The 16,195-nt window shown below is 45.9% G+C and overlaps 1 protein-coding gene across 3 annotated transcripts; it reads left to right on the top strand.

Moving 5' to 3' along the window:
- The first annotated feature begins 2 nt into the window (after positions 1 to 2).
- AGO4 (argonaute RISC component 4) lies at positions 3 to 15,339 on the top strand. Of its 3 annotated transcripts, none has more exons than XM_010723333.4 (18): positions 3 to 147; positions 4,051 to 4,216; positions 4,692 to 4,812; positions 4,994 to 5,175; positions 5,555 to 5,691; positions 5,769 to 5,903; positions 6,078 to 6,165; positions 6,540 to 6,687; positions 6,766 to 6,885; positions 7,107 to 7,235; positions 7,400 to 7,533; positions 7,940 to 8,124; positions 8,738 to 8,897; positions 9,335 to 9,650; positions 9,853 to 9,987; positions 10,794 to 10,895; positions 11,129 to 11,328; positions 11,427 to 15,339. In XM_010723333.4, exons 3-18 carry the CDS (start codon positions 4,708 to 4,710, stop codon positions 11,533 to 11,535), a joined length of 2,385 nt encoding a protein of 794 aa, XP_010721635.1. In that variant the 5' UTR covers positions 3 to 147; positions 4,051 to 4,216; positions 4,692 to 4,707; the 3' UTR covers positions 11,536 to 15,339. The 3 variants fall into 3 exon arrangements, with proteins under 3 accessions (XP_010721635.1, XP_085064961.1, XP_085064962.1); XM_085208835.1 differs by lacking the exon at positions 3 to 147 and adding an exon at positions 978 to 1,109; XM_085208836.1 differs by lacking the exons at positions 3 to 147; positions 7,107 to 7,235 and adding an exon at positions 978 to 1,109.
- Positions 15,340 to 16,195: the final 856 nt, after the last annotated feature.

Genomic DNA, 16,195 nt, shown 5'->3' with positions numbered 1-16,195 from the left:
CGAGGCGCCCGGTGCGCGGAGCTGCGTGAGGTCCTTCGGGTGCCCTCAGCCGCGGGACGCGTGTGGGAGCCCCGGTGCTGGGCCTGCGGAGGTCGCAACCACACCGTAAACCGAACCCGCGCGGTGTGGGATCCGGCTCACAGATAGGTATGACGGGTCTGTACGTTGTAGAACATAAAATGATATGTATTTATTTATTTTTTTCCGTTGAAGTCAAACAACAGTCGGGTGCTGCCTGTCCTGAGGGGGAAGGAAAAAAAAAAAGAACAAAACTTCAGAGGCGTTTGGCCACGGATCTGGGAGAAATACAGATCTTTGTGGTGGTTCCCGTATCCCCAACGCATTTTAGGACGGAGGGAGCGAGAAAAGCAAACGCGACCTGTGGAGGGGCTGCGGGGCAGCCCGGCGCCTCTGTTACCTCACGGCTGTCCCCGAACAGAGCCGGCCTTTGGGTCCCCGTCCCCTAATCGTGAACGGAGGCGGGGTTCTGAGGAAGGGAATTAAGAAAATTAAAAAAAAAAAAAAAAAAAAATGGGGGGAGGGAGGGGAAGCGGTGCGGCGAGTGGGAGCGGAGCCGCGCTGTCAGGCGGCGCCGTGAGGGGAGCGGGGCGGGGCCGCGCGCTCACCTGTTGAGGGCCGCGCCGGCGCCCGAAGAGTGCGTAGGACGTGCGCGCCCCCGCCGGCAGGGGGCGTTGCGCGTGCGCGAGCCGGCGGCGCCGGGTAGCGTGGAGGGGGCGCTTCTTCCTCCTTCTCCTCCTGCTGGGCCGGCGGCGGGGGGCGCGCACGGCGGGAGGCGGCGCGTGCTGGCGGCGGCGGCGCGCTCGGGCTCGGCGGCGCAGCGGGGGGATCGTGGGGATCGTTTGCGCCGCCGCTCGGGGAAGCGGAGCTCCGGCAGCGCGCCCCGCCGCAACCCCCCCCGGCCGCCGCCGCCGCTCCCTCCACCGCCGCCGCTCCCCCGGTTTCCGCGTCCGGTCCCCGCCCCGGAGCCAATATTCCCGAGATCAAGCGTTACGCGGCGGCGGCGGCGGCGGCGGGGCCCGGGGCGGCCGGCGGGGCTGGGGGAGACCGCAGCGAGGCCGCCGCCGCCGCCATGGAAGCGCTGGGACCCGGTGAGAGACGCGGGCGGGGCGGGGGTTGGACGAGGCCCGGCGGGGCCGTGCGGGCGCGGGGAGGAGGAGGAGGAAGCGGAGGCCGCGGCACGGTGCCGCTCGGACGGTGGCTGCGCCGGCGCGGCCGGGCCCGGGAGCCGCTGCAGGCCGCTGGGCCGCGGGGAGCGCCGGGAGCGCCGCGAACGGAAAGGACCGGCGTGGAACCGGCCGCCAAGTCCGGGGGAAGTTTGCGGGGCTGAGCTGTCAGTGGGGCGCGGCGCGGCGCGTCCTTGGGGGTGGGCGACTGTGAGGGTGAGGTGGGCCGTGCCGGCGTTGTGTCGGACCGCAGCCTTTGGCTGAACGCTGGTGTTGTTTTGCGTGGGGTGTTTTCCTGCTTGTGTTTCTCTACCGAAGTGCGACTTATCTTGGCGGAGTTTTGGGGATAATTGTTAATTTGGTTGAAATACGAAATGTTTGTTGACACAGAGGGAACTGGGCTTGTTTAGCGTGGAGCTGAAAAGGCTCCGGGGAGACCTCGTGGTGGCCTTCCAGTACTTGAAGGGAGCGGATAAACAGGAGGGGAACGGCTGTTTGTGAGGGTGGATGGTGACAGGACAAGGGGAATGGTTTTAAAGTGAGACAGGGGAGGTTTGGGTTAGATATTAGGAGGAAGTTTTTCACTCTGAGGGTGGTGAGGCACTGGAACAGGTTGCCCAAGGAGGCTGTGGATGCCCCATCCCTGCAGGCATCCAAGGCCAGGCTGGATGTGGCTCTGGGCAGCCTGGGCTGCTGATTGGTGACCTGCGGTCCTTTTCAACCCAGGCCATTCTATGATAATTGTAGGGGTTAGGAGGGACCTCCAGAGACCATCGAGTCCAACCCCCTGCAAAGCAGAGCCCTGCAGCTCTGAACACTTCTGTTAAGGTAGCAGAGGTTCGTTTTGACAGTCTGCTCTGCAGCTGCACCATGCAGTGTCCACACCAGCTGCCTTCACTGCAGGATCCTCTTTTGGCTCTGTAGAATACTTCCTGTCTGAAGTAACATCTTGAGGTTTCAGTGCCTTTAAATGTCACACAGTGGAAGAAATGAAGAGAAATAGTACATGTGAACTTCATCAGGCTGCTGGGGTAGAAATCCCAATAAAATCAGGGTGGTCTGCAAGGAGGCTTTTAGCTTATTCTCCAGAATCCCTTAAGAAGTAACTTTAGAAAGGAGAAGATTGCACTTCATTTTGTCAGTGCTGACCTCCCGACAGCCATGCCTGCCCACAAAACTTGTCAATACGAGGCAGGAAAATGGGTAAATATAGTTGTCATTTAATCTCTTGTGGGAGGTCAGTGCTTGCACTTACTTCAGGCTAATTAGCGCAGGATTAATGGATCATCTCTCTCGTATCCAAATAAGCACTGCAAACTTTGATTGCCCTTGATGATTCACGCTTGTCGAGATAGCTGTAGCTTTCTGAGGTACTGACTGTACCCTAGGAGCAGTTTAACTGTGCTCCTGGCCTGGTGGCAATTACTCATGCAGGTGCAGAGCCAGCAATGCATCGCGTGGGACGTCTGCACCCAAACAGCCACAGTGCTGCAGCAGCTTTGGCACTGATGTGTCAGGTGGGCTCCAGCTGCTCTGGGCATTCTGCTTACAGCCATTCTAAGGTTGGTGCCCTCAGGTGGTATTTCAGCGTGATGGCCATCGGTCGGCTTATAAACCCGAGTGCAGAAGGCTCCTTTCATTTGCTCTTAGCTTTAGTTTAGGATTGTGTTAAGCTTATTGTTGCGCACTGAGGTGTACCCAAATATGAGCTTCATCCTCCTACGGCTTATCTGCTTCTCTTCTCTTCTCATATAAGCTCTGAGCCCTTGATTTAAATGGATACTGGCAGGTTGATGCTTATGATACTGAACTTGCCCTTAGTTTTATTGTTACTTCATTGCTACTCTTTTCCCCTCTGCTTTGCTGCTCAAGAACAGAGGGAAGAAACACTGATCTCACTGCGTGCTGGCAGGTACAAAAGCCATGAAAGGATATCAACTCCGTTTGCTTTATATGCAGTGTAGGCTGTGATAGATTGAACAACAACAGAAAGTGTTTAATCTTGTTAATGTGGTATCTCAGATCTTAACACTTTGAGGAATTTAACTAAAGACTTACCCAGAGACCAGCTTGCAGGGAGTGCCTTTTTTAAGCCTCTCCTGCTTTCTTCCTTTGAACTCCTGCAGCCGTTACCTTTGCCCAAATAAATTACCTTCTCCACATGTGTTAGGAGTCTAAACCTGTCTGTATGCTTGCTCCATTACCCTTCAGAAGAAAGCCTAAATCATACCTCATTCCTTTCATTGTGTTAGAACTTGAAATTGGGTGGAATTCTGCTTCAGGGGAAAAGTATTTCATTGTTAATAGAAGCGATGTGTTCATGATGTCAGGGAAACAACCCAAGTGTTTTTTAGCCTGGATCCACTATGGAGATATGTCCTAAGTTTAGGTTAGAGTAAAAGATCTATCTTACTCATTTCTAGATTACAGCAACTTTCAGGGTGAAAATTGGAATGTATTTCATCTGAAGTTTAAGCTCATAATGAAAAGGTGTGGCTTTTGGCTGGTTCTAGAAATGATGTTAGCAGTACAGTTATTTATATAAGAATAGATAATATATAAATGTTTATGTTCCACCTCAGGACTCTGTCAAAGTTCATAAACCACAGTTTTGGATAAATGTCACTAAAATTCAGAGAATGAACTGTGGCATTAACCTACACACACATGCTTGAGGGAGCACGTTTTTCACTTGGAAGTTGAGAGCTGCTGGGAGGCCGTGAGCCGCTTGGAATGCTCCATCTGCAGGCATGGGGAGCTCTTTAAGGTTCCTTTCTGCCAAGCCAGAAAGACTTTCCAGCTAAATACACCTGAAAAGACGCTGCACTGAGTGATAGTTCTCTTCTGTATTTGTTTGACTTTGCAGGGCCCCCAGCGAGCCTTTTCCAGCCCCCCCGTCGCCCAGGCCTAGGAACTGTTGGGAAGCCCATCCGCCTCCTGGCCAACCATTTTCAGGTTCAGATCCCTAAGATCGATGTTTATCACTATGATGTGGATATCAAACCAGAAAAACGGCCCCGAAGAGTGAACAGGTAGGATCTGTTTAATGGTAATAACACTGTTGTGTCATCTGTTATACAGAGATGTCTGTTAGCAGCTGAGGTGAGGGGGTTCTGCTTGTGAATCGACGGGAGTGTTTTAGGTGTTGGTGCATATCAGTAGAGCCATCTGAAGAGCACCTCAGCTCACCCCAGGGCAGATGCTTGTATTTGCTCTTGTATGTGAACAGTTCTTCAGATGGCACTGCCTCTACTGAGTGCATCTCTTCTGACATCAGTGAGTTTGGACAAGTGCCTTGCACGTAGACACCTTTATATTGGAACTTCAGTGTCTGAACCTGGAGGTGACTTGCTGTTAGTTTCTGCTGATGACCTGTGTGTGTTTTAGTGCATTGCAAATTCTCCAACCTTGATCTGTTAAGAAAATGTAGAAAAGGAATTTGAAACCACATAGGACCATTGCTGGATTTTCCTGTTCTCCAACCTAACTCGCTAAATCCCTCTGTAGGGAGGTGGTGGATACTATGGTGAGACACTTCAAGATGCAGATATTTGGTGACCGGCAGCCTGGATACGATGGGAAGAGGAACATGTACACTGCACACCCGTTACCCATCGGCAGGGACAGAGTGAGTGTTACTGTGAGCAGCTCAAACCTTGTGCAGAAGACTGCTAAGGTGTCATTTGAAGTGTTTTTATTGGCAGTGGTTGGTATTGTTGTTATTATAACATTGCATAGCAGTGTAACGTAATGTTGTGGAAGTCTGCTGCAGTCCTTAACAAAAGCTTCTGCTTCACTTTATCTATAAGGTGGATATGGAGGTGACACTTCCAGGAGAGGGGAAGGACCAGACTTTTAAAGTGTCCATTCAGTGGGTGTCAGTCGTCAGCCTTCAGTTGCTGCTGGAAGCTCTGGCAGGGCATTTGAATGAAGTTCCTGAAGATTCTGTACAGGCACTTGATGTAATTACACGGCACCTTCCCTCCATGAGGTGGGTACTTCAGGTGTCTGCAGAACTGGTCAGTCTTGTCTCTGTCTTACATTTCTGTTAGTTACTTGCTGCTATTCTGCTGTTACGCCTTCGTTCTGCAGAATGGTTGAGGGAAGCTGTTGTGTAATTCAACGCCTGCATTACAAATCTGCACTAGAATAGGGATATTTGATCTGAACTCAAGAGTTGCATCTGCTGGTCATGTTTCCAACTGGAATTTGCTATAGGCTTTCCAACTGCTCTGCTCAGGTTTTATATGCTTGCCATGAGTTAGCTCTAAAGTTTTAGTGTGCCATAGAAGCGTGTTTCAAACACACAACTTTAGGAAAGTCTGTTGGAAAGGAATGCTCAAATTAATAATTTCCTTTTTCTTTTTCAGGTATACTCCTGTGGGTCGCTCCTTTTTTTCCCCCCCTGAAGGCTATTACCACCCTCTGGGTGGTGGCAGGGAGGTCTGGTTTGGTTTCCACCAGTCTGTCAGACCTGCCATGTGGAACATGATGCTCAACATTGATGGTATGTAAGCAATTGAGTCTCACTCGTGATGGAGTTCGTGCTACTTCTGAATTAAATATCCTCTTTTCTTATTGTAGTATCAGCAACTGCTTTCTATCGTGCTCAGCCTATCATTGAGTTCATGTGTGAGGTCTTGGACATTCAGAGCATCAGTGAACAAACCAAGCCTCTGACAGACTCCCAGCGTGTCAAGTTTACCAAAGAAATCAGAGGTAAAGGCTTGTTCTAAAGCCACTGCATCAAAATGCTGTCAATTTATAACTACTGTGTTGTAATGAAAATTTACAAGGCACTTGAGTAGTTGACCTTTCCTTTTTGCTCTCATCTTTCCAAAGGTGATTCCCATGTCTGATTCTATTTAGGTGATTTTTATTTTGGGTTTCCAGGTCTAAAAGTAGAGGTTACTCACTGTGGCCAGATGAAGAGAAAATACCGAGTTTGCAATGTTACTCGTCGACCAGCCAGTCATCAGACGTACGTATACCAGCACTTTGTGATGAGTTCTAAGATCCTGGATCGTTTTGCTATGTTATTTATACAAGAAGAGTTGATTCTGAAGGGAAAGAGCTGCGTGGATTTGAAAGCGCGTTCAGCCTTAATAGGACAGAGAAGTAATGTGGATTTAGACACCTGCTTTATTTCCATCAGTACAAGAAAATAGAAGAGTTATCAAAGGCTATCATTTTATAAATAGCTTTGATAAATTGAAATATTACCATTAAGGAGAATTCCAGTAGCTAAGGAAAATAATTGTTTTAAGCATTTCTACTCTGGATTAATTTTCCACTCTTCTTTTCCCCCTTCAAGATTTAAAACAACAAACTAACCAGAGCAAATATCCTTTGTAGGTTTCCTCTGCAGTTGGAAAATGGGCAGGCTATGGAGTGTACAGTAGCTCAGTATTTTAAGCAGAAGTACAGTCTGCAACTAAAATATCCTCATCTTCCTTGTCTGCAAGTAGGGCAGGAGCAGAAACACACATACTTACCGCTTGAGGTAAGGACCTGACTTTCTCTTGCATCGTGTTGTCCTTTGTTAAATGGTGTGGTGCCACTGTTCACTGTTCCTGTGCAGGTGTGTAACATAGTGGCAGGCCAGAGGTGTATCAAGAAGTTAACAGACAATCAGACATCAACTATGATAAAAGCAACTGCGAGATCTGCGCCGGACCGACAGGAGGAAATCAGCAGACTAGTAAGTGCAACTTTGAGCTAACAGCCTGCATTTGTGAGTGTGACTTTCCGAAGCACTGGTGCACATGTAATGATAACCAGATGAGGCAAGAATTGCAGAGGATCGAAAAGTCTGACTTCTTTAAAGTAAATCCTTTTAAACAGAAAAGCTGTTAATTGCAAAGAAGACAGAGCCAGCTGGAACGCTAGGTGTAGTTACACAGATACTTCTCTTGTCACCAGGTGAAAAGTAACAGTATGGTTGGTGGACCTGATCCATATCTGAAGGAGTTTGGTATTGTTGTCCATAATGAAATGACTGAGTTGACAGGCAGAGTTTTGCCAGCGCCAATGCTGCAATATGGAGGCAGGGTGAGTCTTCCAGGTCTTGTGAAATACCTTGTTCTGAGGGTGCTGAAATTCATTAAAGGCTCCGTGTTGTCTTCTCACAAGGATTGCTTTTGTTTGAACTCTGGTTGGCTGTAGACAAAACCAGGCAGCATTTTATTTTTAATTTGCCTTTGGTTTTTACCTAGAACAAGACTGTGGCCACACCAAACCAAGGTGTGTGGGACATGAGAGGGAAACAGTTCTATGCTGGCATTGAGATTAAAGTTTGGGCTGTTGCCTGTTTTGCTCCTCAAAAACAATGCAGGGAAGACTTACTAAAGTAAGTATTTTCCTCTTTATTCAGGATACCTGTTTCAGGGTTTATTTTCTTCATATTTTTGAAAGATGATATGCAGTATAAGTTAATGATGCATCTAATAGTAAAAAGAGGAAATCATAGTTCTGCAGTGCCTTAAATGTATACTGCTTGGGAGGAGGCTTTAACAAAGTTCATAACTTAATTGGCTGGCTAGGAGTGCAGTAATTCCCTTTCCACTGAGTTACATTTCAGGTTGTAGAGACTGCATTCAGATTTTGTCTAATGCTGTTTTTACAAAGAACTGATGGTGATCCTTTATTCCAAAATCTGAACTGTTTATAATTGATAGAATGTGACGAGTAGAATTAACAGGAAAGTGGAACGTGGTGAAAAGACCAGGCTGCATCCATTTGTGTTTTATTTACAGGAGTTTTACAGACCAGCTGCGTAAGATCTCCAAGGATGCAGGGATGCCGATCCAAGGCCAACCCTGTTTCTGTAAATACGCCCAGGGTGCAGACAGTGTGGAGCCCATGTTTAAACATCTAAAACTGACTTATGTTGGTCTGCAGCTGATCGTGGTGATTCTACCCGGAAAGACACCCGTGTATGGTATGTAGAAGTTGTGAAGTGTTAAGGAGTTGCACGGCAGGCGGGTGTCTTACCGTGCACTTCATTGGTAGGGAGGAAACAAAGCAGGCAATGCCTTTAGTTTAACAAAGTTTGCTGTTGGGTTTTTTTGGTCTAGTTGTATTTTGGAGATTGGATTATCAATCCTCAGTGGAGTGGAATCGTAGCTTAGAGTTGGAAGAGAGCTTTGAAGATCATCTAGTCCAACTCCCCTGCAGTGAGCAGCAACAGCCATAGTTCAGTCAGGTTGCTCAGAGCCTGGCCAGCCTGGCCTTGAACGTCTCCAGGGACAGGGTATCCACCACACCTCTGGGCATCATGTTCCAGGGCTTCACCACACTCAGCATAGAAGAATTTTCCTTGTATCCAACCTAAATCTCCCCTTTTTAAACCTGAAACTTTTTTCCCTTGTCCTATCACCATACGCCCTTTGGGAAGGTACAAAGTACTTGTGCATTCCTGAAGAGCAGGCTGAGACTTTTTCAGTGAGCCCTTAAGGGTCTGACCTAGTGTAGCATTTGGGGAGAAATAAGAGAAAGATGGTGGAACTAATGGCTTCGTGTAACTGGATCCACCCTCCTATTTTCTGTCACAGCTGAAGTAAAGCGGGTTGGTGACACTCTTCTTGGCATGGCCACTCAGTGTGTTCAGGTAAAGAACGTGGTGAAAACCTCACCACAAACGCTGTCCAACCTGTGTCTGAAAATAAATGCAAAGCTTGGAGGAATCAACAATGTGCTCGTACCTCATCAAAGGTAAGATGAGATTTAGTGCTTTTCCTTGAAGTCTGAATTATCAAACAAAATTATGTCAGTACCTTTCAAAATAATGAGAATATTAGAAAAACCTACAGAGTGAAGAGGGCATTTTCTTGCCTTTTCCTACCTTCAGTCTGTCTGCCTTTTTCTCTTGCCATTTCCATGAGCATACTGTATTTCCTTCCAAACTGAAAGAGGAGTGAGACATTGAGGTGTGGTAAATGCTTGTGAGGTTGTCTGCCTTTGATCCTTTTTTTTTTTTCTTTCCCTGTTTTGTCTGCAATAGATTGAGGCAGACACCTTCATCTTTAAAGATCTGGAATGGTTCTTGAGCCGTTACATAGTTTGGATATGCCTTCCTCGATTGTCTTTTTCTCCTTCCTCATCCCCCTGCTTTACATTATTATTGAATAAACCTTAATCATATTAAACAGGCCCTCAGTGTTCCAGCAGCCAGTGATCTTTCTGGGAGCAGATGTCACTCACCCTCCTGCTGGGGATGGAAAGAAGCCTTCCATAGCTGCTGTGGTGGGCAGCATGGATGGCCATCCCAGCCGTTACTGTGCCACGGTGCGAGTGCAGACCTCCCGTCAAGAGACCTCCCAGGAGCTGCTGTACAGCCAGGAGGTGATACAGGACCTGACAAACATGGTGCGAGAGCTGCTGATACAGTTCTACAAATCCACACGTTTCAAGCCTACGAGAATCATTTACTACAGAGGAGGAGTATCAGAAGGGCAGATGAAGCAGGTACTGTCTAATGATTTCTTGATGCTTATGAAGGGATTGGCCTTGACACTGCATACGTGCAATGCAATTTGCAGTTACATTTTGTTTTCCTGCCCAGACAGAACGTAAAGTTATCCTGGTTGATTGTGCTCCTTGTAAAGTGGCATTTATATTTGGAAAGAATAATACTGTATGTACTAATAGTTAAATCTTCTATGTCCAGGTAGCTTGGCCAGAACTTATAGCAATCCGAAAGGCCTGTATTAGTTTGGAAGAAGACTACAGACCAGGAATAACCTACATTGTTGTGCAGAAAAGGCATCACACCAGGCTGTTCTGTGCTGACAAAACTGAAAGGGCAAGTAATGTTGGGTACTTCAGTAAGGAGGTGATGGGGATGTGAATGGGAATGTAGGTGGTTTGGCTAATGGGGGTGGAATCCATTTCGCTCCCTGGAAGTGAACTAATTTGTACAAACAGAAGCAGCTCTGTGCTGGAACAGGCTTTTCTCTAAGACCAAAATAGCTAGTTCCTCCTCCTTCTTACTGCTCTACATCAGACAGTGAGGTGGAGCAGTTTGTTCCCAGCCCCTTTTGGAGTGAGCATACTCAGTATCTCTGGAGCTGTAACCTCGTTTTTGTAGTCTTTAGATTCCCAACACGTGCTCATTGGTCAGTCAGTTGTCTGTTCTGTTTTAGATGCATCTGTAAGATCTGTCTGTGTCACAAATCCATGAGCCAACTAAGGAACCTTTTTTAGGAAATGTCTTCATCTTATGTTTGCTAGAAGAAGACGCATCTGTGGGGTGTGATTGCAAACAAGGGTGTGAAGTCTATTTCAGAAAGCCTGCATCTTTTCATATCCTAAAATACTTACGTATACTTTATTCCACTCTGCAATTTTAATGGTGCTGGCAAGAATTTCATTTTTCTCTGATCATGCACCAGCTAGATTTGGTGAAGTTCCTAACAATGAACCCACACAGAACATTTTCATTCCTCCTATGTAAGTTACCTAAATTTTTCCACATTTTTCAGCTATAAATTCTCAGACAGCTGTAAATAGCACCTACCTGAGGAGGTATTTTTGGATCACTTCTGAAGGAAGGAAAAAAAAAAAAAAAACAAAACCAAAACATGGGCTAATAAAAACTTTCCACATTAGGTGGGTAAGAGTGGCAACGTACCAGCGGGCACCACTGTGGACAGCACCATCACGCACCCTTCTGAATTTGACTTTTACCTCTGCAGCCACGCAGGAATTCAGGTAATGCTTCAGCTCTGCCGTGCTCAGGCTATGGGACTAAATCCTGTCTGTTGTCCCAACGAGTAATGTTGCTTTTATTTATAGTTTGGCAGATTCAGAGTTGCATCAGTGCAGTGAGTGCCTGTTTGGCACTTGGTCTTAAGCACTTAAGTATGGATAGAAGGTGCAGCGTTCAGATACCTCCTCTGTTTTTGCTGATGCTGTCTGGCTGAACTGCCGTCTCTTCTCCGCAGGGAACCAGCCGACCCTCCCACTACCAGGTCCTGTGGGATGACAACTGTTTCACTGCAGATGAGCTACAGCTGCTGACCTATCAGCTGTGTCACACGTACGTGCGCTGCACGCGATCAGTCTCTATTCCAGCACCTGCATACTATGCCAGACTGGTAGCATTTCGGGCCAGATACCATCTTGTGGACAAGGATCACGACAGGTAAGGAGCTGCACCTTGCTATCTTGGTAGCCAGACAATGAACCTGAATTACAGGCTCCAGTGTTCATGGTTCTCTGTATGTGTCTGCATTTTTACAGTGCTGAAGGCAGCCACGTGTCAGGACAGAGCAATGGCCGTGATCCTCAGGCTCTGGCAAAGGCAGTGCAGATCCACCACGATACTCAACATACCATGTATTTTGCTTGAGAGCATTTGGGGAGATGAGGCAAAGCCAACAACTCATTCAGTCCTGACATGTTTTCAATGCCTACTGCTATAGCTAGGGCCCGGTTCCTTTCAGACTGCCCACTACCAGCAGCTCTGAACAGTCGCACTGAATCTGTACTTCAAACAATGTCTGATGCACCGACACAATTGAGCCATTCGTTTCGTTCTTTTACGTAATAGAAATTCATAGACTGTCTTTTCTGATGCATTGGACTGAATTTTTACCTCAAAGCGCAAAAGGCCGATCATCCTGACGTTTTTAAAGGACTTGGCACGAAAGGTTTCTATTGAATATTTTGCTAGCTATGGTCTTTAGGTTCCCTTCTCATCCCATTAGTTGATGGTGACGACTGATTCTCCGTCCTCACGCTGCTTAGTGACTCTGCGTAGTATGGCGAAACTCCTCCAGTTCAATGTAATTGTTCTCTTGTGTGGGGCCATAGATTTTTTTAATGGAGATTTTAGACTTCACTACTGTAAATGCCTTTTAACAGACGTAACTTTCACAGGTCTTGCAGTTTTTGTCGGTTTTACTAATGACCTTTTTAACCTGCAGACTCGGGCTGCAAAGCAATTGCACTATTCTGCCAGTTCAGATCGGTGGTTCCTGTTGTGTGAATGTGTGACATACCCAGGTGGTGATGCCTGTCAGTAGGTTTTAATTGTAACGGCGACAAATAATACTGCCATGGTATCATAACAAACACTGAACCATCGTTTTCCCCCCTCTAAAAAAGGATTTAAAAAAAAAAAAAAGAAAAAAAAGAAAAAGGAAAAAAAAATACACAAAAAAAAAAATTAGCTTTTAGATATTTTGCAGACTTTTACAAAAGTGCCCACTTTATGCTGCTGTGTGGTTTGATAAATCAAAGTGATTTTAACACTTTTTTCTCATAGGAGGTTGAACTTTGGCAATAAATATTTGTTTTCTAAGCCCCCCTTACCGGTGTAATTTTCTAGCTGAGGATTGTGCATGAGTGACCCAACGTTCTCGTGTCGTTTTCTGAGCACACAATTTGGCAGATTCTGAAAACTAATTAGAAAAGACGCACTTCCATGCTTTTTTTTTTTTTTAAGAGTTACTTTTAACTGTTTTATATTCGCTGTTGGTGTCCTGTCTGCAGCTTTTTGTATAGGTTTGGAACTGGGTGTTACGTGTAGGAAAGGCTTGCCAACCTGTACAGTGGGATGTGTTGTGTGACAGGCAACCTAAGGACTTGTACCAGCATTTTAAACTTCTTCCCCTGGGAATCTAGGTTGCACACACAACTGCATTCAGCAGCACGATTAATCAATGTGAGTCTAATTATACCGATTCTGTCCCAGCCTATAGAAATTAGGGTTTTAAAATCTGCTTGGCTTTTCTCAGCTGCAGTGTGTAATAAAGAAGAGGGGCTTGGTTTTACCTTTGGGATCCATAAAGGTAGAGCATGAAGAGTAGATTCCTCTTCAGCGTTAGCGTTAATTAGCACAGATTAAAAGTGTGTTCCTAACCTGAGTAGAGCTGACACCGCTCCTTGGATAACACGTTTAGGAGCCCAACAATTGCACTGTGGTCTCTGATGCTTGTGTGGGGTTTGCTGCTAAGTTGTCTGCTGTTCCAAAGCTGAGGAACCAGCCCCCTCAAATCAGCAATAGGAAATGCTGTTTCCTTCGGTCTTTAAGCTTGTAAATAAATGGAAGTTTACATTTCTAAATGCTGGTTGTTCTTCAGTTGTACCAGAGTACGCTGAACGTAGTCTTCAAACAGTTTTATAACCTTCTTTCAAATAGGAAAGTCTCATTAAATTAAGTTTAAACTTTTTTTTTTTTCTGTTCGGATGGGACTGAAGCAAACTCTGCTCCTGGCACGTGTAGTAAATGAGTTTAGGTTGGAAAAAGATGCATTTTTTTGTTGTTTTTACTTTTATTTTTAAAGAATACCTCACTTGTGTAATAAAATCAGGACATGTGGGTGGGAGACTGACTGCTGCTTCAGCTAGATGGCTGCTTTCTCAGTACTCGTTCAGGGAGAATACCAAAAAAAACCCCTTTTTTGGAATGAACTCTGACTGACCCAACACACGTGGAGAACTTTGGCACCTTGTAAAGAAGCTGAGCACCCTTTTTGAGTTCTAGGATCAAAGATGGCTGTTTGGGTTTGTGCACTAGGCAGGAATGGGGCTGGTTGCATCGAAGGTGCGTAAGGTGTATTGAGTTTTATCACCAGGTGGTTTGTTGTCCAGTGCCAAGCACTCCCAGTTCAGATTGAGTGAAGTGAGAGCCTCTCTTCTGTTTGCCTGTGGCTGGGCTGAGTGGTGGAGCTCAGACAATGCAGGTTGTTGTGGATTCCCATCCCTGGAGGTGCCCAAGGCCATGGATTGGGGCCCATGGCAGGGATGGGGGCTGGGGGGGCCTGAAGGTCCCATCCAACCCAACCGTTCTGTGATGCTCTGTTAGATCTCAGCTGGCCTTGGGAAGCACAGTGAGAACCCAAACTCAATCTGGTGTTAAAACACCACTGAAAAAAAAAAAAAAGAAAAAAAAGAAAAAAAAGAAAAAGAAAATAGGATTCTGCTAAGGGTGCAGTGCTGTCACTTGGAGCAGGGAGCGTTTAAGTTCAGGACTGCTGCTTGGTGAGAAGTGTGAGATCAAAGTTTTGGCAATACTGTCCTATGCAGGTCTGAAAGCTGAGTCTGGAGGTTGGGCTTGATGATCTGAATTGTGATGCATGTGTCAATCAATGGGAAGATGTGCATTCTGTAGATGTAGTTCTTAAGGTGTTTTTGTTTCGTTTTTGTTCTTTTTATAAATAAAGCCTGTTGGCCACTGTTTAGCTATGTGGTGTGGAGGATTTTAAATGTAGCAAAGTTTAAAGAGTTGGGGAAGGGGATGGTTGATATTTAATACAAAAAAAAAAAAAAAAAAGGGGGGGGGGGGCAGAAATCCCATTTTCAAACCAGTTCTGCTTGCTTTGTGAACAGCTGAATTCTGAACAAGCTCTGGCAATCACTCGTTAGCCTGTCTCCAACATTCGAACAGCCTGGCTTATTTCTTGTTGTTGTAAGCACCACAGCTGAGTGTAGTGCCTGTAGCTGCATCCAAAGGGCATTCAGAGGTGCTGACATCCAGGCACGTTGCTTCCTGCAGTACTTCTCTTGTTCCAGACGCAGTGTCAGAGTTATTTAACCTACGTCAACAGCTTTGCTCTTCACATGGGTGAAGGCACATTTGTTCAGATGGTGTTCAACAAAACCTACCCCCCAAACTACCTTTGTGGATGTGCTGTAGGATTTTTTCTTGCTCAATAGCAAGGGAGTAGCTCTGCTTTCATTTTAAGAAGGCAGGCTTTGGAGGGCATTGTATCAATACTGTTTCAACTGCAAGGTTTTTTCCTTGTGCATTTGAGGAAAGATCTTGTAATATCACTTACAGGTTTTCTTATACCTTGCTATTGGCGTTTTCATATTTCTATGTCTAGAGGCTGAAACTTCAGTGTAAAATGTTTGCATTTGTTCCTTTTGACCTACGATGTAATTTTCGTTTCTATATTGTTAGACTTGTAATGTTCAAACTGGTATTTTATTAACTTTGGGCTGGGTGTTTGTCTATAGCAATACGAGGTACTCCTTTGAAGCTGTTCTGGGTGGGATAGCGGCCCCATGTTGCGATGAGATGCTGGTTGTGTACAATTTGCAATGTATTATTATTATATTTTTTTTTTTTTTTAGCCTGCAGGGATATTTTGTGTTCATGTGTCCCGAAATAAAATAAAAAAATAAAAATTAAAAAAAAAAAAAGAAATGGGCATTCCTGTGCCAAGTGTTGTTTTTCCTTTACATTTGATAGCTGCAGTGTACAGTGAGCAACCCATAGTGGTGCCTGTAAACAAATGTCTGACGTTATTTAGCTTGGAATTCCAACTTGTTTGTGTTGTGCACGCAAAGCACTCATTGTGATGCGCTGGGATGTAGCAAGCAGTAGAAGCAGACGTGGATAACACCTTTAGCAGCACGAAAGGAGGATTTGAGGTATGTTTCCTGAGGCTGTGCTGACCAGAGAGGGAGATACTCAGAGTGGATGAACTTTTGAGTGGTTGCAGAAATGCTATAATGGGGTCTGGAGAAAATGCAGTGTCAACAGAGTCCATCTACCCGGAGAAATGATGCCACATACAGAGTCACAAACAAATAAAGGAAAGAGCTTTCTTCATCTTTTCTATTTCAGGTGAGGGTTTGTTGTTTCTTCACAAAACTGAAAACGTTACGGTGAGGACAAAGAAAGCTTTTGGCTGAGGATGAAATGACAGCTATAAATGAAGCGGGGCCACGTCAGTGCTTAAAATAACCTTCATCTGCAGCAAATCTGTACTTCCCCCTCAATTTATTTCCTTTTCTCGCAGCAGGGTTGAATTTCAGCACTCAGATTGTTCACCTTCAGGCAAACCCAGGCAGTTCTGAAATACAGGACGGCTTCATCCCTACTGCCTTTCCGAGATGAGTCGTAGGTTAAGAGCAGGACTGCAGCTACAGAATGCCTTTAAGGAACGTATAGTTTAGCTTGGAGGGAAATGGAAATGTCCAACAGCTGAGAGACAGTGGAAAAAGCTGAGGAGGCACTGGGCTGTAGTCTGTGGTGAGTGGGGGCGTGGGGCTCAGAT

The sequence above is a fragment of the Meleagris gallopavo genome, chromosome 25, assembly GCF_905368555.1.
Source record: "Meleagris gallopavo chromosome 25, MGAL_WU_HG_1.1, whole genome shotgun sequence".
Taxonomy (NCBI): Eukaryota; Metazoa; Chordata; class Aves; order Galliformes; family Phasianidae; genus Meleagris; species Meleagris gallopavo.
The sequence above is the reverse complement of the archived record's forward strand: the minus strand, read 5'-3'. Positions and strand labels throughout refer to the sequence as shown.

Excerpts from the sequence above, each read along its gene's own strand:
- AGO4 (XM_085208835.1), top strand. Across the intron at positions 6,688-6,765 it reads ACACATACTTACCGCTTGAG|GTGTGTAACATAGTGGCAGG; the intron begins GTAAGGACCTGA and ends GTTCCTGTGCAG. Across the intron at positions 9,988-10,793 it reads GTGCTGACAAAACTGAAAGG|GTGGGTAAGAGTGGCAACGT; the intron begins GCAAGTAATGTT and ends TTTCCACATTAG.